This window comes from Falco rusticolus, chromosome 10, assembly GCF_015220075.1.
Source record: "Falco rusticolus isolate bFalRus1 chromosome 10, bFalRus1.pri, whole genome shotgun sequence".
NCBI lineage: Eukaryota > Metazoa > Chordata > Aves > Falconiformes > Falconidae > Falco > Falco rusticolus.
Genome location: NC_051196.1, coordinates 7,429,058 through 7,445,373, shown reverse-complemented (window position 1 = coordinate 7,445,373; position 16,316 = coordinate 7,429,058). Strand labels below are relative to the sequence as shown.

The following is a 16,316-nucleotide window of genomic DNA, read 5'->3' as shown; positions in this document are numbered from 1 at the left end:
AAGTGTATGTGTTTTCTTGCTGTGGCTTGTCCTGCTCATTTCTTTTTCTGTCAAAAGCGTTTGAGTGAAGTGAGGGTGGAAGATCTCTCAATACTATTAGCTGGTTTTCTCAGATGGGATAGCTAATACTGTCCTGCCCTGTGTTGTAGAAGGTAGGCAGGCAGAAACTTGGATTCCCTTTTGTTTTAATGAGGTTTGAAGACCAACCTCCAAACCAACCAAGGAGACCTCCTTCCAAACTAGCGTACCAGTTGGAATTGCTACAGCCTTAAGTACAGAAAGCCCCTTGCAGAAATGCAAAGCTTTCAGAAAGTACAAGAAAAATACTTTTAGTAGGTTGTGGCATGTATTAGAAAGGACTAGAAGCAAGGTAGAGAAAGCAAGAGAAAGAAGGATCTACCTGTCTGGGTCCTCAGCAACATAACCAAACATAAACTAAGAGATGGATAAAGATAATTGTTACCTAATGCACACACTTAAATGGGTAAGCACATAGTGCCTAAGGATATAATGATTCATAGCTCTGAGAAAATCTAGCACTCTTCCCAGCTCTTTTTTTCAACAGGTTATAAATTCAGATTATGCAGTTTTGTAATTTATCATCACATCTCATCACTGAGGGGGACCTCAGTATCTCTGCTTCCTAAATTTAGACCTGAACATAGTCCAGCGTCTGTCAGCAGAGATGAGGAACCTTGCTGGGAATGTGACGATTCAGAAATAACGACTTGATCAATGGTTGTATAGGGCTCTCTGCATTAAAAGCATGTATATTGCTTTTTTCCAGGCTTTTAGCAGAGTGTTTCGATGTTGGGACAGTCATATAATGGGTAAAAAAGGTTTCCCTACCCATTCTCACAGATGTCTTTGTTACCCATATTCTTTTCACCACTGTCTGTAAAATACGGCATTTTGAAACCACTTTAAATTGAAGAATACTTGTAAATATTTTTCTCAATGAGAGTATTGTACAGTACGCTCTTGTAAAAAAAAAAATCTTGATGTCTGGTAATTAGGTTAGAGAGAGAAATAATGCAGCTCAGTTATTTGTTCTTAAAGTCCTGTTTACCAGACTGTCAGCTGGAAAAACTGAAGTGTTTACCATAAACTGAGCAAATGTGATATGGAGGAGAGAGTGAGTGAGAGGCTGTACTCTGTGGGGTGCCATTTTTGGGCTATACCTGCAATTTAATAGAGATTCTTTTAAGTTTATGAAGCAAAAAAATACCAGTTGACATGTCTGAGATACCACGTTAGGTTACGGATTTCCACTGCAGTCATGATAGCTCTTTGGGAAATGTTCTCATCTCAGTGTAAGGATAGGAAACCTTTACTTTACCTCTTAGTGAGCACTTTGGGACTTTACAAAACATAAGCATTGCCACTATGAAAAGTAATAGGTGTGTTGGAGGTACAAACACACAGAGCAAAAATAATGACCTTTTCTTACACTGTAAACCTTTTGCATCTGTTGTCCTCTTAGTATTCATAAGTGCATTTTACTCTGGTAAATCTCCCATATGCAGGCAGCCAGATGTCTTACACATTGCCAGCATTCTACAGTAAGTCTTCCTAGAGGCCTTAAATGAAGTAGAAATAGTGCATGGGCTTTGGTTTCTCTCTCTCTAGAGGGAAAATTTCTTTTAAGCAAGGTGTATGAAGGAGCAGTACTCTGAAACACAGAGCCCTTGTGTTGCAGTAAGGCAGTAGTGCTTTCTAATGGGAGTGTCCAGCATATTAGGAATTTTCCTATATGAAATGCCACAGTAATGCAGCTGCGTTGATTGATCCTATTATCTGAGCTAACATATCTCCCCATTGTGCTAAGCAGATAGGCCTCTCTGTCTTCATCCAGATGATATATATTCAAATTACATACACTTTTTGTCTATAAAAGGAGGATTAGTTTGGCAGGTCTATTACAGCTTCTGTCAAAGGCAGCTAGCTGATGAAACCATTTCTTTTTGTGTGCCTCTTAATTCACATCTCAGATTCTACAATCTGCATAGCCCAGGCTTTTGAGAAGATGCTGTCTCACGCCTTCGCTTGTTCTGTGGAACAAACTGCCACTGCAACTTCGAGGGGACTCGGTGCGACCTCCATATAGCATTGGGGCTGGTATCAGGTTTTCAAACTGTGAGGCAAAGTGCCCCTTAGGGGAACGACAGGGAAGTGATGTTTAGCCTTGTGATCTCAGTCAAGCAAATTAATCTGGTTAGCTGCTAATGAAACCAGTGGGCCTGCTCCTGAGCTAAGTTCAGTTACAGGCAGCTGTGCGTGCAGCTGTGCACGAAGTCTAGCCCAGGGTCAGCACTTTGATCACCATCGCACAAACCAGCAGTATGATGCTAATCTCTTTGGCTTTAAACCAGTATGACTGCTGCTTTTGGTGGAGCATCAGTCCCGTATATGTAGAGTAGCACAAAGTGCCTAATGAAGTGCTGCTGCAGTCATGGCAGTTAGAGGAAAAACTGAAGATGGACACTGCAAGTTTTCACGCTTATGAGAATTCAGGTGCCTGAAACAAGGTTTAGGTAGATACTGATCACCTAACTCCAAAGTCATTGATATCTTTCCTGCTCCCGTCTTCCCATCTCACCCCTAAGATCCACTGAGCAGCTAGCTGTCTAAGCCTGGAGATAGTCTGTCTGATGGTCTGGAGATCACCAGAGGTCATCTGTCTGACTTCACATACCGCCTGCAGTTCAGCATTCTGTGCATGCTGAGGGCCACCCTTTCTGAGTAACTAGGGGCATTAATAGGTCCTGCCTAAAACGTGGCGAGATTGAAAAGCACTGGAGTAGTTCCTCAGTCCCCTGAGAGCCTTGAGCTGGCATTTACGCAGAGATCAAACACCTGGTCAAGAACGCCTTGAAACTCAAGATGAAACAAGAACAACAGTCAGAACTGTTTTAACCCCCGGGTACAGCCAGTGTCTGTCTTATTCTGACTTGCTGAGGTAGTAGAGCTCAGATCACCACCCTCTGAATACAACTTTTTTGTCCATTAGATTTTTAGGAGGCTGTTTATTCCAGAGAAAATAACATGTAATAACTACATGATCTTATCTGTTGGAAGCAGTTATGTTACAACAGTAAGTAATTGCATTACCCGAGCAGTAGTAATTACTAGAATCAGCAGTGTAGAACCAGTCAGAATTAGAGTTAGCTTTTAACTGGATAAAAATCTCAGTCCTCTCCCACTCTCCCTCTAATTCTAAAGGGCAAGTTAAATGTAACACCTTTTCATTTTTAAATCTTCCTTCCTGTTTCTCCTCCCAGCTCCCCTCCAGGCAGCATTGTTGACAGGGTATAATAACATGATGATTTGTGCAACTGAAATTTCTTAATGAGGCCTTGAACATTTAATACCTTTAATGGTCATAATAAGAGACTACTAGACTCTTGAGACTAATGTCTGTGTGAGACGTTTTGATCAGCCCCACAAGTTGTTTTAAATGTTGCATAGGTTCTGAATTGCATTTTCTTACAATGCTTCAAGCAAGGCATGACCTTCTAATTCTCACCTAAATTTCTCTAGTGTCTTTTGCACCACGACTTTACTTGTGTGCCACTTTCATCTTGCGCTCACATTGGCTGTACCTGCCTTCCTTTACCTGTTTTAAATTTTCAGGCTTTCTGGATAAATGGATATAAATGGATATAAACCTTTATACTGAGCTGAAGTGCAGACCACATGCAGGTAGATGATTATAGTGATCATACTGCAGCCAGGATTCCTCAGACAGTGCTTCTGGGATGGACCAAACAGTTGGATTCAAACTCTGTTAGTAGTTTGTAATAATAGCGGACTGAATACTGGTGTCTAATATTTTCTAGCAGGACTCAGAATGTTACAACAGACCAGGAAAAAAGGCTACTTCAGCAACTCCGGGAAATTACTAGAGTTATGAAGGAAGGAAAATTCATAGATGGCATCTCTCCTGAGAAGGAAGCTGAAGAAGCTCCTTACATGGAGGATTGGGAAGGTAAGCAAGAGCCTTTCTTACCATTACTCTGATGAGAAAAATTGAAATAAGGATTACTTAGTCCCTGATCCTTTCAAAAAATGTTGTTAGCTTTATCCTTCCTTTTCAGAAGTCAGTTTTCAAAACTTTCCAAGAGATGGTTTGTTTTTCCAACCATAATAGAAAGAACATAAATTTTGAAGCATCCAGCATTCCCTTTAGTGTAAACACTACACTATCTGCTGCCAAAAGTGGCATATGAATATTCACATATGCTCCATCTGCTGCTGGGTCTTGGCTGCGGAAGGTTTCTATTTTTCCCTTTCCTTGCTGAGCTAGATTTCATGCAAAATCATAAACCCCTTGGAAATCAGATTCAATATGTTTTGGATAACTTTACTACTGATTAGTCATTCTTTCTTTGCTCCAGTGTTATAAAAGCCAACTGCAGGAAGCCTGTCCTTTAAAAATTCTTTATTTTTATGTCCTTTCTGTTACTTGATGCTTACTTGTTACATAAATGTGTTTTCAAGATATCCTAGTTGAGTTGCTCACTATTATAATTTTAAATGCAGACTTAATTCCTTGCTCTTTAAGAAGCTTTCAAAAATGATCTAAAACCTAAAGCATAAACAGTGGCCTCAAGCTCTGTTTTCTGAAGTCAAGTTCATGATGCATTTTCTAAAATGAAATGCACAAAGTCGTTGACATACCTGTTTTTTTCAGCTTCATAAATAATGCTGTTTATAGTGAAAGTCTTCACTCAGTCTGTAGGCAGAAACAAAAAGAAAAGGATCTATTTAAAGATATAAGACATGCAATTTTCACCTGTTAGTCTGCCATAGCTTTCAGCAAGGCTAAGATAGTCACTCCTGAAAGTCAGGGTTGATATCCTGGTTCCCTAAAAATAAGTGGAGTTTTCTCATTATCTCCCAAGAAGTCATGTTTTGCACATTCTCGCTATGGATTTAATACTGTGACATTTACATGGCATTAAATAGATGACACTCATACTGGCAGTGCTAAAAACAGCTGTTCTGACAAACTTGTGCATCCACCACTGAAGTCAGTACTGCTTTTAAATTCTGATAACACTTCAAGCTGCGTATCACTTTATTCCTAAGGTTATCCAGAAGAGACCTATCCTGTCTATGACAATTCTGGTTGCTTCAAGCGCAAACAGGACACAATCCTTGTAGATTACCCTGACCCGAGCCAGCCCTCTGCAGAAGAGCTGGCAGAAAGAATGGAGGGCACAGAAGATGAGGAACATCTGTGCAATGAAACGCTGCTAATGGATCTCACCATGGGAAGGGGCGGTCATGATTTAATGCAGAAAAAGGACGAGGTCACTGGCATCAGCGAAGAGGAGGGGGACCTTCATCATAGCCAAAGCAGCGAGGAGTGCTGCTGTTGTTATCAGGGTGATGATCCTGCTGTTATAGCAGAGAATGCTGGATTCCACAACGAGAGCTGCAGCGAAGCAGAAGAGTCACCCCAAGAGGACCTGTCTGTGGAGTCGGAAGATGAAAATGCAGTCCTGAAGAAGCAGAAGGCCAGTGATTCGGATGAAACAGGCACACTGAGAAAGCGCAACACAAAAGGACTTGAGCAGTAAGGACAATAGTAGATGTTACCTAGATGATGAATGTAGAGGTCATAAACTGTCATTTGTGTGGTTTTAGTTCCCAGTGAAGACTTCCCTGTGTTCATCTTCTTGTAGCAGCTTCATTCCCGTGGTACCAAATCAGTCACATCATCTACTTGAACTGGAAGCCAGTGTCCTCTTCCATGCAGTCTTGTCGTGGCTTACCATGACGTTGCCAGCAACGCTTTGTCCTTGCTTTTTGGAGACTGGTATCTTGGGGCAGATTATGCAGGTCAGGTATTTGTGATTCTTTCCTTTCTAATTCTGAAGAAACAGTCCTCAGTTTTGCCCTTTGTCATCCCAGAGTTAACCAAATGTCTCTTCTATCTTTCTCAAAAATGATTGTGTGCTACTAGTTATGAAAATTAATCCAATCCCTATATAGTTATGAGATTACCAGGAAGCTGGAGGAAAAGGATGCCTTCTTTCTCCTGCCTGAATGTTAACTGATCTGCAGAGCAGACTACAGTCACACACGTGACTGATGCGTCATTGCTGCTGTACACCCAAGAAACTGTTGTTGCTACAATCCACAGAATTCATACGCTACCCCAGCCCACTGCCCAGCTCACTCCATGCTGCGGCACCAGTACCCTAATCTATGTCGTGCTGCACAAAGAGCGTGAGCAAGGCTGAAGTGTTTAGAGTTGTTCTTTGTCTTTGCCATAGCTGCGGTGAAACTCCCAGATGAGTGCAGGAACTGAACCGTACTTTGTGTCAGAGAAGAAGACTAAAGATATCCCTGGGGATTAAAAAGCTCAAAAGCAGCAAGAAGATCTGTCCTTAAAAGTAGGGAAGAGAGCGAGGGTGAACCTCTGACTGAAAAGAAACCCTGCATCTTCCAGGCCCCCAGAACCTACTTTGGTGGCCTCCGACGCCTCCTGTTGTGCCGGCACAGCGGCCTGAAGGATGCCAGACCCTCTCCTCCCCTCTCCCTGGGACTCCGTGCAGCGGGGACGGCACCTCCCCACGCTCGGGATGGGGAAGGGCCCATGCAACACTTGGAAAGAGCAATTTTTTATGGAGTGCTAGGAGACCTTGTGCAGCTGGCCATGCCTCCTTTTCGCACCGGTGGGGTGTCTGGGTGCTTTTCCCCTTCCCAGCCCCTGGGAGCCAGGTCAGTGGGGGGGTCAGTGAGGACCCCCGGCCCTCCTAGAACACCACTGCCACCATCTTGTCCCGGGGAGCCCAGGCGCACGAGGGGAGGCGGAGGGCAGACCCTGTGCCCAGGGGCAGCAGAAGAGCACAGAGGAGTGATCCCCAGGAAAGGAGCCCTCAGCTCCCCGACCCCCCTCCTTTTCTGACATGAGACCGTCTTTCAGGCCACAGGACCCCAACGCCCAGAACAGCCATATTGGACCACACGCGTCCCCATTGCAGTGGCCTTCTGGTGTCACAAGCCGCCTCGCTGCTGTTCGCTCTGGGCTCTGTAAACACGGGGACCCTGGCAGCTGGCCCGCCATTTGCTGAGCTTCGAGGCCCTCAGGTTCCAAGGATGCCTGGAAACACAAGGTCCCAGAGCAGTGTGTGGCTGCCCATCTGCGTGTGAGGGAGAGGACACGTGGCCGCAGGAGCACAGGGGAAGAGGAGGCCTCAGACAGGGGGCACCATCTGCCATGTGGACCATGGGGTGATGGTGTGGAGCCCGTGGGGGTGACTCTGCCTGCAGATCAAGCACGGATGCAGGTGGGTCCCCCTCCAGCACAGCTCCCCGGGGCACCGCTGCGCCGTGCCAGGGCTCCCCTCCGCGATGCCACAGGAGCGCCCGGCCCAGCCGCCGCAGCTGCCGTGAGCTGGGAGGCCCAGCCTCCGCACCGGCCTCCTGCGAGCTCACCCCTTCCATCTCCCGCCATCAGCCATCACGGTGTTCATTGCCACGGTGGGGTGAGCCCTTCCTTCTCATCCCCTCCCCTATTTAAAAAAAATCCCAAACCACCAGTAAACCAAGAAAACAGCAGTAAAAATGCTTTCCCCTGCTCCTGTTTAGTACTTTGGTGACTGCATCTGGCCTGCCCTGTCCCCTCCCAGTCTCCCCAGCCCAGGAAGGACCCTGATGCCTTGGAGGTGGCGAGGGGTCGGGGCACCCAGCACACGAGCGCAGGCTGCAGGACCTGCCTCCCTCCGCTCCTTGGGGTGGCGAGGCACTGGCACGGGCTGCCCAGAGAAGCTGTGGATGTGCCATCCCTGGGAGTGTTCAAGGTCGAGCTGGATGGGGCTTGGAGCAACCTGGTCTGTTGGAAGATGCCTGTCAGCCTCACCTCTGTGCCTGGAAGGTGATGAACAGATCCTCCTGTAAGCTAGGAGTGAGCCCAGGACATCAATATTTGGCTTCAGGACTGACGCCTGCACTGAAACCTTGGTTTTGAAACCATGGAAGAGCCTTCAACAGACAAGGTATGCTGGGACCTGACGGGATCCACCTGTCCCTGTAGGGAAAACATGTCTTTGGGCGTAAACTGGTGGGGCTGATCGAGAGACCTTTAAACTGTAATCAGTATGGGGAGGGGGTGCCAGTGTTAAGTACGTTAATAGCAAGAGGGAGATCTAAAGACAACATTGGACCTATACTTGTTGAAGATGGTCATCTGACTAATGGGGATGAAGGAGAAGCAGAGGCATTCAATGCGTTTTTTGCCTCGGCCTTTAATAATATTGTTAGACCTTGGGCTGCCGGGTACCTGAGTCGGAGGGCCGTGACTGAGGGAACAGCGGCTTTTTGTTTGCAGACACTGGAGTTGTAGGGGACCAGCTGTAGCAGCTGAATGTTCACAAGCCCGTGGGGCCTGCTGGGATTCATCCCAGAGTGCTGACGGAGCTAGTGGATATTACGGCAGGATCCCTTTCGGTCTTCTGCCAAAGGTCTTGGGAGGCTGGGGAGGTCCCGGCTGGCTGGAAGCTAGCCAGTGTTATTCCAGTCTACAAAAAGCGCATGAGGGAAGACCCAGGGAGCTACAGACCTGCTAGTCTAACCTTAGTTCCTAGAAAACTGAAAAATCGTCGAGAAGATTATACTGAGTGCTATTGAAAGGTATTTAAAGAATAATGCGATTATCAGGCACGGTGAACATGGGTTCACAAAGGGAAGGTCCTCTTGAGTTTTATATCCTTCTGTGATAAGGTCACCCACCCAGTGGATGAAGGGAAGGCAGTGGGTGTAGTTTTTCTGGATTTTAGTAATATTTTTTTTTTTTATACTGTCCACCACAGCATCCTTCTGGACAAGTTGTCCAGCTGTGGGATGAGCAGGTTCACGTTGTGCTGGGTGAGGAACTGGCTGAGGGGCAGGGCGCCAGGGCTTGTAGTGAATGGGGCTACGTCTGGGTGGCAGCCAGTCACTGGCGGTGTTCCTCAGGGTTCAGTTCTGTGCCCAGCCCTGTTCAATAGATTTATCGGTGCTCTGAGTGCAGGAGTTGAGTGCACCGTGAGCAAGATTGCTGGTAATGCCAAACTGGGAGGTGCTGTTGACTTCTGAGGACAAGATGCCTTGCAGAGGGAGCTGGATAGCTGGGGGCATTGGGCAGTGATTAATGGGATGAAATGTAACAAGTCCAAATGGCAGACTCTGCACCTAGGACAGAGTGACGCCGGGCACAAGTACGAACTGGGAGAGGAGCGCTGGGGAGCAGCCCTGCAGGAAGGGACCCGGGGTGCTGGTCAGCAGCAGCTCAGTACCAGTCAGCAGCGTGCCCTGGCAGCCGGGAGGGCAAACCCCATGCTGGGGGGCATCGAACACAGCATCGCATCAAGAGCAGCGACTGTCCTGCTGTATTCGGCACTGGGGCGGCCTCACCTGGAGCGCTGTGCAGTTCTGGGCCCCACAGTTTAAGAAGGATGTGAAGGTCCTTGAATGCGCCCAGAGGGGGGAACACAGCTGGTGAAGGGGCTGGAAAGCATGTCCTGTGAGGAGCAGCTAAGGACTTTGGGTTTGTCTAGTTTGGAGAAAAGGGGGCTGAGGGGTGACCTGACTGCTCGCTACAGCTTCCTGAGGAGGGGAGGTGGAAATGGGCATGCTGAGCTCTTCTCGCTGGTGTCCAGTGGCAGGATGTGTGTGAATCGCTCAAAGCTGCTCCAGGGGAGGTTTAGACTGGATACGAGGAAGCATTTCTCTGTGGAGAGGGTAGTCAAACACCAGAACAGGCTTCCTGGAGAGGTGGTCAATGCGCCAAGCCTGTCAGCGTTTAAGAGGAATTTGGGCAATGCCCTTAATACCATGCTTAACTTGGTCAGCTCTGAATTCAGCAGGCAGTTGGACTAAATGATCGTAGTGGTCCTTTCCAATTGAGATCTGTTCTGTTCTGTTCTATGGGCCATGGAGGACAGGGAGGTGATTCAAGACAGCCGGCACAGCTTCACCGAGGGCAAGTGTTGCCTGACCAACCCAGGGGCCTTCTACAGGGGGGTGACTACATCTCTGCACAAGGGAGGAGCTACAGGTGGCGTCTGTCTGGATTTCGGTAAGGCCTTTGGCACAGTCCCCCACAACTTCCTTCTCTCCAAATCGGACAGATAGGGATTTGATGGATGGACTGCTGGGTGGATGAGGCAGTGCCTGGATGGTCACGTCCAGAGTGCACTTGTTAACAGCTCAATATCTGGCTGGAGATCAGTGACGAGTGGTGTCCCTCAGGGGTCCATACTGGGACCAGTACTGTGTAGACAGTGGGATCGAATGCACCCTCAGCGGATTTGCAGATGATGCCAAGCTGAGTGGTGCGGCTGGCACACCCGAGGGATGGGACGCCATTCAGAGGGACCTGGACAAGCTGGAGAAGTGGGCCCATGGGAACCTCATGAGGTTTAACAGGGCCAAGTGCAAGATCCCGCAGCTGGGTCAGGTGTATCGAGACAGGCTGGGGGGTGAAGGGGTTGAGAAAAGCTGGACCTGAGCTGGCAGTGTGCCCTCGCAGCACAGAAAGCCAACTGTATCCTGGGCTGCATCCAAAGAAGCGTGGCCAGCAGGTCAGGAGAGGGGCATCTGCCCCTCTGCTCCACTGTGGTGAGGATGTCCCTACTCCCGGCAGGGGGGTTGGACTAGGTGACCTTTAAATGCCCCTTCTCACCTGAACAATTGATTAGTCCTGGAACTTGAGAAGTACTAGAACTGTTTTGAACAGCTCGTTTGATTACATATCTTCTGTTTAACAACATGTATGTGTAACCACTACGGGCCGGCTGTATTCCGAGATCATCAGGGTGTATCCCGAGTGTATTTGGGGGAAAAAAAGAGCATCTTGCCCTAGATACACCAGTTGGGATTGTTGCTCAGTGAGTGTCTGCTTGGAACGATCTCGTATTTTGTTTTGCCTGGTTGTTTTTTCAGGTTATAACTGTAGCCTTATTGTAACTTGCTTATGCTAGTTACAAATAATGCCAAAATTAATTCATAGTACAGGAAGAGAGAAAATAAGAGGAAACACATTGAATACTTTGTTTTATTAGGAGTTTATTTATTTTTGCATCCTTTTGTAAGCCAGCATTTGTTTTGGTTTTGCTTCAGCACATTCTGGACTGTTTCAACAGTCTGTCTCTTTTAACCATGTCAGTAGTTTGACCCCTCGCTATGAGCAGGGCCAGTGTTTGCTTCACTGGGAATCCCCACTGCACCTTTGTCACACCTGGGAGCTGATACACAGCATTTCCGAGTACCGCGTTTTATTGAGAGGAATGTGTTAACACCAAAGACAGCCCTTAGAGCAGCATTGATTCTGCTGCAGGTACCGTCTTCTGTCCATCCCTCGGTGCCTGTAACAATGCTCTCACTGCTGAAACACTCCTCGAAGCCACACGAGTGGAGAGACGAGTGAGTCAAAGGATGGGACAATGGACAGTTTCGGTTCTTCTGTAGAAACAGGCTGGCTGGCTGGATTGATCCAGCTGCGTGACTTGCCAGGCGCACAGCCTTTACCTGGTAACTTGCCAGCAGCCTGTGCTGCCTGCACCGCACGGCTGCTGCAGACACAGCAGTAGTCCAGCCCACTGCCATGAGAAACAAGGGTGCCACCTCAGTCTGCTGCAGCTGACAAATGTGGAACTCACGTAATTTTACCTGTCTACACAAATACATGCTTATGGTGTACTTCAAATTCCTGCTGCCTGTAAAGGTACGTGAAATTTAAAAGGTTCACTGTTTTCATCTGCATTTGGGCAAGGGCAAATTTGTGCATTTCATTTTGTGCAAGACATTGTAAAAGCATGACAAAGTGGTTTTATTTGTGAAGTACAAGGTAGCATTTTTTAACAGCTGTTTTCGTACATTAAGAATCTGAAATGTAGTGAATAACGAAGTCCACACTCCAAGATGTGATGTTGACTGCTACAGACGGCACCCGAATAATCGTGCTGCTGAGGCCAGCTCAGCTCACGAGCACACCCAGTGAGTCACTGTGTGCACACGTTGTACTCTTACACTCGCAAACACGGGGTGCAGGTGAACGTTTCTGTAGGCATTTTGGTGGTTGGTGTTCCTGTACTGAGTGAGTACAGGCCTTGATACAGGACTGAAAATGGAGCCACACGTGGATGTCATGGTTCGCTAAAGGCAGCCTGCCGTACTAACGGGACCCTCGCTGCAGTAGTGGGAGGCGTCTGAATCCTCGCACTGTGGTGTGGAGCAAGGACCGCCAACCTCAGTTATCCCGAGGGTGGCCTAACCAGCAGGCTGTCCGCTGGTGTCCATCAGTATGTCCTTCGGAGCTCTTCCACTTGGCACGGCGAGTTATATTCTCCTTGTATCGGTGAGAGAAACATAGAGCAATTTGTTTGTGTGTAACATACTAAGCTTCCCAATAACAAAGTTTTAATTCCTATAGTACAGTCTGGTTTTTGACCTTGCTGTCTTCCACCTTACGGAAAGGTCATTTTTGGCAGACAGTTGAGTCTGGAATTTCTTTCCAAGCCCCTGTGTCCTGTGAGTTAGTCTGGTGAGCCAACACAGTCCCCACAGGCGCACCAAGCATGTGAGTCAAGAAACACCCTATCGCAGCACTAGTGAAAAAAAAAACCAACCCAAACCAAAATTAAGAACCAGTAAGTTTTCCTTTACTAACACAGAGACCAGTTGTTAGGGCTGTTTTTAATACGTGTGGCACAACATGCTTTGTATGTCTTTGCAGCACCAGCAGGAGGAAACGATGCTCATGCAGGCTGGCTGTGCAGCGTCAGAGGCTTGACAGCTCAGCCCCGAAGTCTCCATTGCCCTGGCAGCCCCACGCCAGGTACCAGTAACTGCGCTCTAAACGGGGCCAGCCGCACCTCGTACAGCAGCTTACCAGCAGCTCTCGAACTATGTTCCTCCTGTTCATATGGCACTGCTTCTTCTCTCTTTGCTTCAGCTTTCTCCCCTCCAAAACAGAGATGTCTATTTAGGTAAGCATTTTAGAAAAGGATCATCTCATAGGTGCGGCCAGCATTCTTAACTATTCATTGTTTGCTTTCAGCAGAGAGCATTCATAATTGGAAGAAGAACTTACGTGACAAAAAATCAGGATTCTCGAACCATTAAATAAGTAAATCAAAATCACAGGTCAGAACATCAGCAAACCCAGGACTTCAGAAAAAAATTGTAGAAGTTCAGCTGGACACCCAGTGGAAGCAGTCAGGCTTATTAAAAGCCACATGCCCTTTTACTTACAGTGTTCCCCACCTAGCAGATTAAATGGCTATACTTTTTATTAAAGCTAGAAGAAAACAGCACGTGTTGTTTAAACTAAATATTTTGATAAAACTAGATTTTTTTTAAAAGTGCGTAATTCTTCCTGGATATTTGTTAATAGTTACAGATCATTTCAGGTATTCCATGGGATCAGAAAAAAAGTACAAATATAAGATCAGTGCTGGTCCCAAAAATACTGTAAAGATGACTAGTTATCGAACAGTATTTGGAAAACATAAACCTGTATGATGTTTATGACCTAACTCACTGCATTAGTGATTTATGTTCGTATGTTGGATTCTTTCCTTTTCCAGCTAAGAAAATTACAATTAACTTTGAGGTCACAGAACAATCTAGTGCACTAGTCCTCTATTTAAATTATTTTTACTTGCACATCCCAGTAAAAATGCTGTTTCCAACCTCATGTATACTGGACGAGAGCCCTGGTTAAGGGTTACAAAATTCCCTGTTTTTCAGTGGTTATATACCTACCACGTATTTCAAAGCAAATGAATGCAACATCAGCTCAGACAGACTGAGCTCCTGTGTACAAATGCAGCTGGAAAGGCTGGTCTAGTCAAGTGATTTTTCTCATCTTTGGAGCTTCACCATTTTTCAGGGGGGACAGAGATTCCTGGAGAGCAAATAGACACCTGACACTATGTTCATTTTTCTCAGTTAACTTCCCAGGACAGCTTAGGCAGTGCCCAGAGACAGCTTCTCCTCTGCTGTAACTACTGCTGTGATCCATCACCTGTCAAAATGCAAGATTACCCAAACCTGTGTTGCTCCTGACAGAGGAAACTGTGAGCCTCCCGATACTGACAGTTTCACAGATAAAAAGGTTTGTGCCAAGGTTCACTAAGCTTGTAGTCAGAAATTTTTCTGATGTTTAATCTGACCGTGCTTTGAATTAGTTCTGTCAGTCGGCGCTATGGAGGACAGATGCTTCTCTTCTGCTTTCCAGTAGCTTTTTACATGTTTGAAGCTTGGGCGTTTTAGTAATTGTGCAGTTGATCATTCCTGCCTAAGCATAGTTTTTTTGCTCTTGTCCTTACTGAACTGCATCCCGGGTTTTTCTGACCATTTTCCAGACTAATTTTGGTAGAAATGAGCGGGCCGAAAATTCAGTCCTTAATTAGTTGTCTGTCCTTAAAACCAGCTACACCTGGAAGGAGTCGGCTTACCCCACAGCAAACAGCACTGAGGTAGCAGGAACAGGATGCGATCATCGGGCGGGGGGGACCTAAGGCAGCACGCAAGTGGGCCTCTGCGCGGCCGCATCCATTTGGAATCTCACTGTCCTCTTCATGAAGATGGGTAAGAGGAGTATTTCTACAGTGTGTACCAATTTCAAGTCTCTGGGCTCACAGTCTGAGCAAACTTACAGGCTGAGAAGGATGATGCACCTGGGAAAGTCGGGACTGATAGCATAGCGCATACGGTTCTGTGTTTTGTTCTGAATTCATATTGGTGTTGAAGGTAAAAATACAGTTTAAACAGCACTGGAAACTCCTTACGTGAAATAACCTCCATAACTCTGTGTAGGTAATTTATCAAGGTGTTTCTGACCTTGGCTAGGGAAAGACAGCATTGTTTCAAACAAATGAAGTTTAATATTTCCGCTCAGCGTTCTGTATTGACAAATATGAAATAGGCAAGGTAAATTACATGAAAACACAAAAGTCAGTCGTCGTACGTAATGGTAAACAAACACATTTACTCCAGAATACCAAAGAGTTTCTTAAAAAAATTTACTTTGTAAAAAGCGCATTCTTGCAGGTTTATCTAAAAATCTATAGAAGTCTGAACAAAAAAGACTGGTTAAATTATTGGTTCTCACAATTAAGACTCTTTTTTTTGTCAGTTTTGATATTTCCCACTCTTTAAACCCCATATAATGTAAAGAAACCTATACCGTTACATACTCAAGTTCTACTGTGTATCACTGGTTTATTTAAGAAATGTAGAAAGATGAAAAAATTAAATAAATCCTAACAAAACTGCCCATTCCTTCTGGGGACAGAAACATTCATGTAGCACTTACATATTCTACTTCTCAAAGTTTAAATAAACAAGTCAGAAACAAAGGTGTATTTCTCTTTACAGGCAGATATAGTCCCAACACATTCCAAAATGGGCATTTCTGCAGCTGTTTCCAAGCACTGGATCTTTCAGACTCTCATTAGTTGGATGAAGACAGCATTGGGAAATAAGAAACAGTTCGGCATCTACTGGGAGCTCCCAGAAATAAACCACCTCAACATTATTTCCTTTCTGAGATACTTCTAAAGGTGTGTCAAATTACAAAACATCCTCCACAGGTAATTTTTCCTGTGTTCCCCTACTCCTGAGTGTAAGAAATTATTCAAAAAGGGAAAGGCAAAAGCCTTGTAACGATGGGGTACAGGCTGACTCACTGCATGGATCAATCCCACTGGGAAGTCAGCTCAAAAGAGAAAGGAAAAGCGGTCAGGCTATCAGTAATAGATACAGACACTTACACAGAGACCATTAGAGAGGTATTTTTTAAAAAAAAATCTTTTCCACAGAAGGATTTCACTTGTTCAAAAGTATTTTAAAAGAAGTTTCAAATAGAAGACTAGTTTTAGAAATATTTTGCAGTAATGAATGCCAAGACAGTATCATGGTTTATGCTGTCAGTTTGAACAGTAGGAAAGACAACTGAGTAATTCCGATACCACCAAAGGAAATTTCTTGACTATATATGTATGTATGTATATATGTGTATGCACAGCACAGATGTTTGCACATCTAACATTGGAAAATGTTGAGAAAGTTGTAAATTAAACCCACCCCTAATACCGAGAATCCTGCCGTACTGGGCAGGTGTGTATGTCCGCTCGATATAACTGCCAGTTGACCTTATTTTCATGTCACCAAGTGCAGGATTTTTTATTTGAAATGAACTGTTAGTTTCAATCCCAAGAAAGGAATTTTTAAGATACTAACAAAATTAACAAAGCTCCAAGATTTGTCATCTTTCCTGCATGTTTTACAGTCAAACACTGTAAGAGGTTTGTCTCTTA

At 45.6% G+C, this 16,316-nt stretch overlaps 1 protein-coding gene across 11 annotated transcripts in view; it reads left to right on the top strand.

The window, feature by feature from the left end:
- RIC3 (RIC3 acetylcholine receptor chaperone) overlaps nucleotides 1–15,535 on the top strand; it is a 28,922-nt gene extending 13,387 nt beyond the window's left edge. The window contains exons 5-11 of one of the 11 annotated variants that reach the window (XM_037402038.1): nucleotides 3,840–3,988; nucleotides 5,092–8,009; nucleotides 9,931–10,069; nucleotides 11,330–12,829; nucleotides 12,947–12,980; nucleotides 13,945–14,110; nucleotides 14,429–15,535. In XM_037402038.1, coding sequence (XP_037257935.1) covers nucleotides 3,840–3,988; nucleotides 5,092–5,585 — 643 coding nt within the window. In that variant the 3' untranslated portion in view covers nucleotides 5,586–8,009; nucleotides 9,931–10,069; nucleotides 11,330–12,829; ... (1 more) ...; nucleotides 13,945–14,110; nucleotides 14,429–15,535. Of the gene's footprint in view, nucleotides 1–3,839; nucleotides 3,989–5,091; nucleotides 8,010–9,930; nucleotides 10,070–11,329; nucleotides 14,111–14,428 lie in introns of all 11 variants that reach the window. The other 10 variants (XM_037402041.1, XM_037402037.1, XM_037402040.1 and 7 more) reach the window with 10 other exon arrangements.
- Nucleotides 15,536–16,316: the final 781 nt, after the last annotated feature.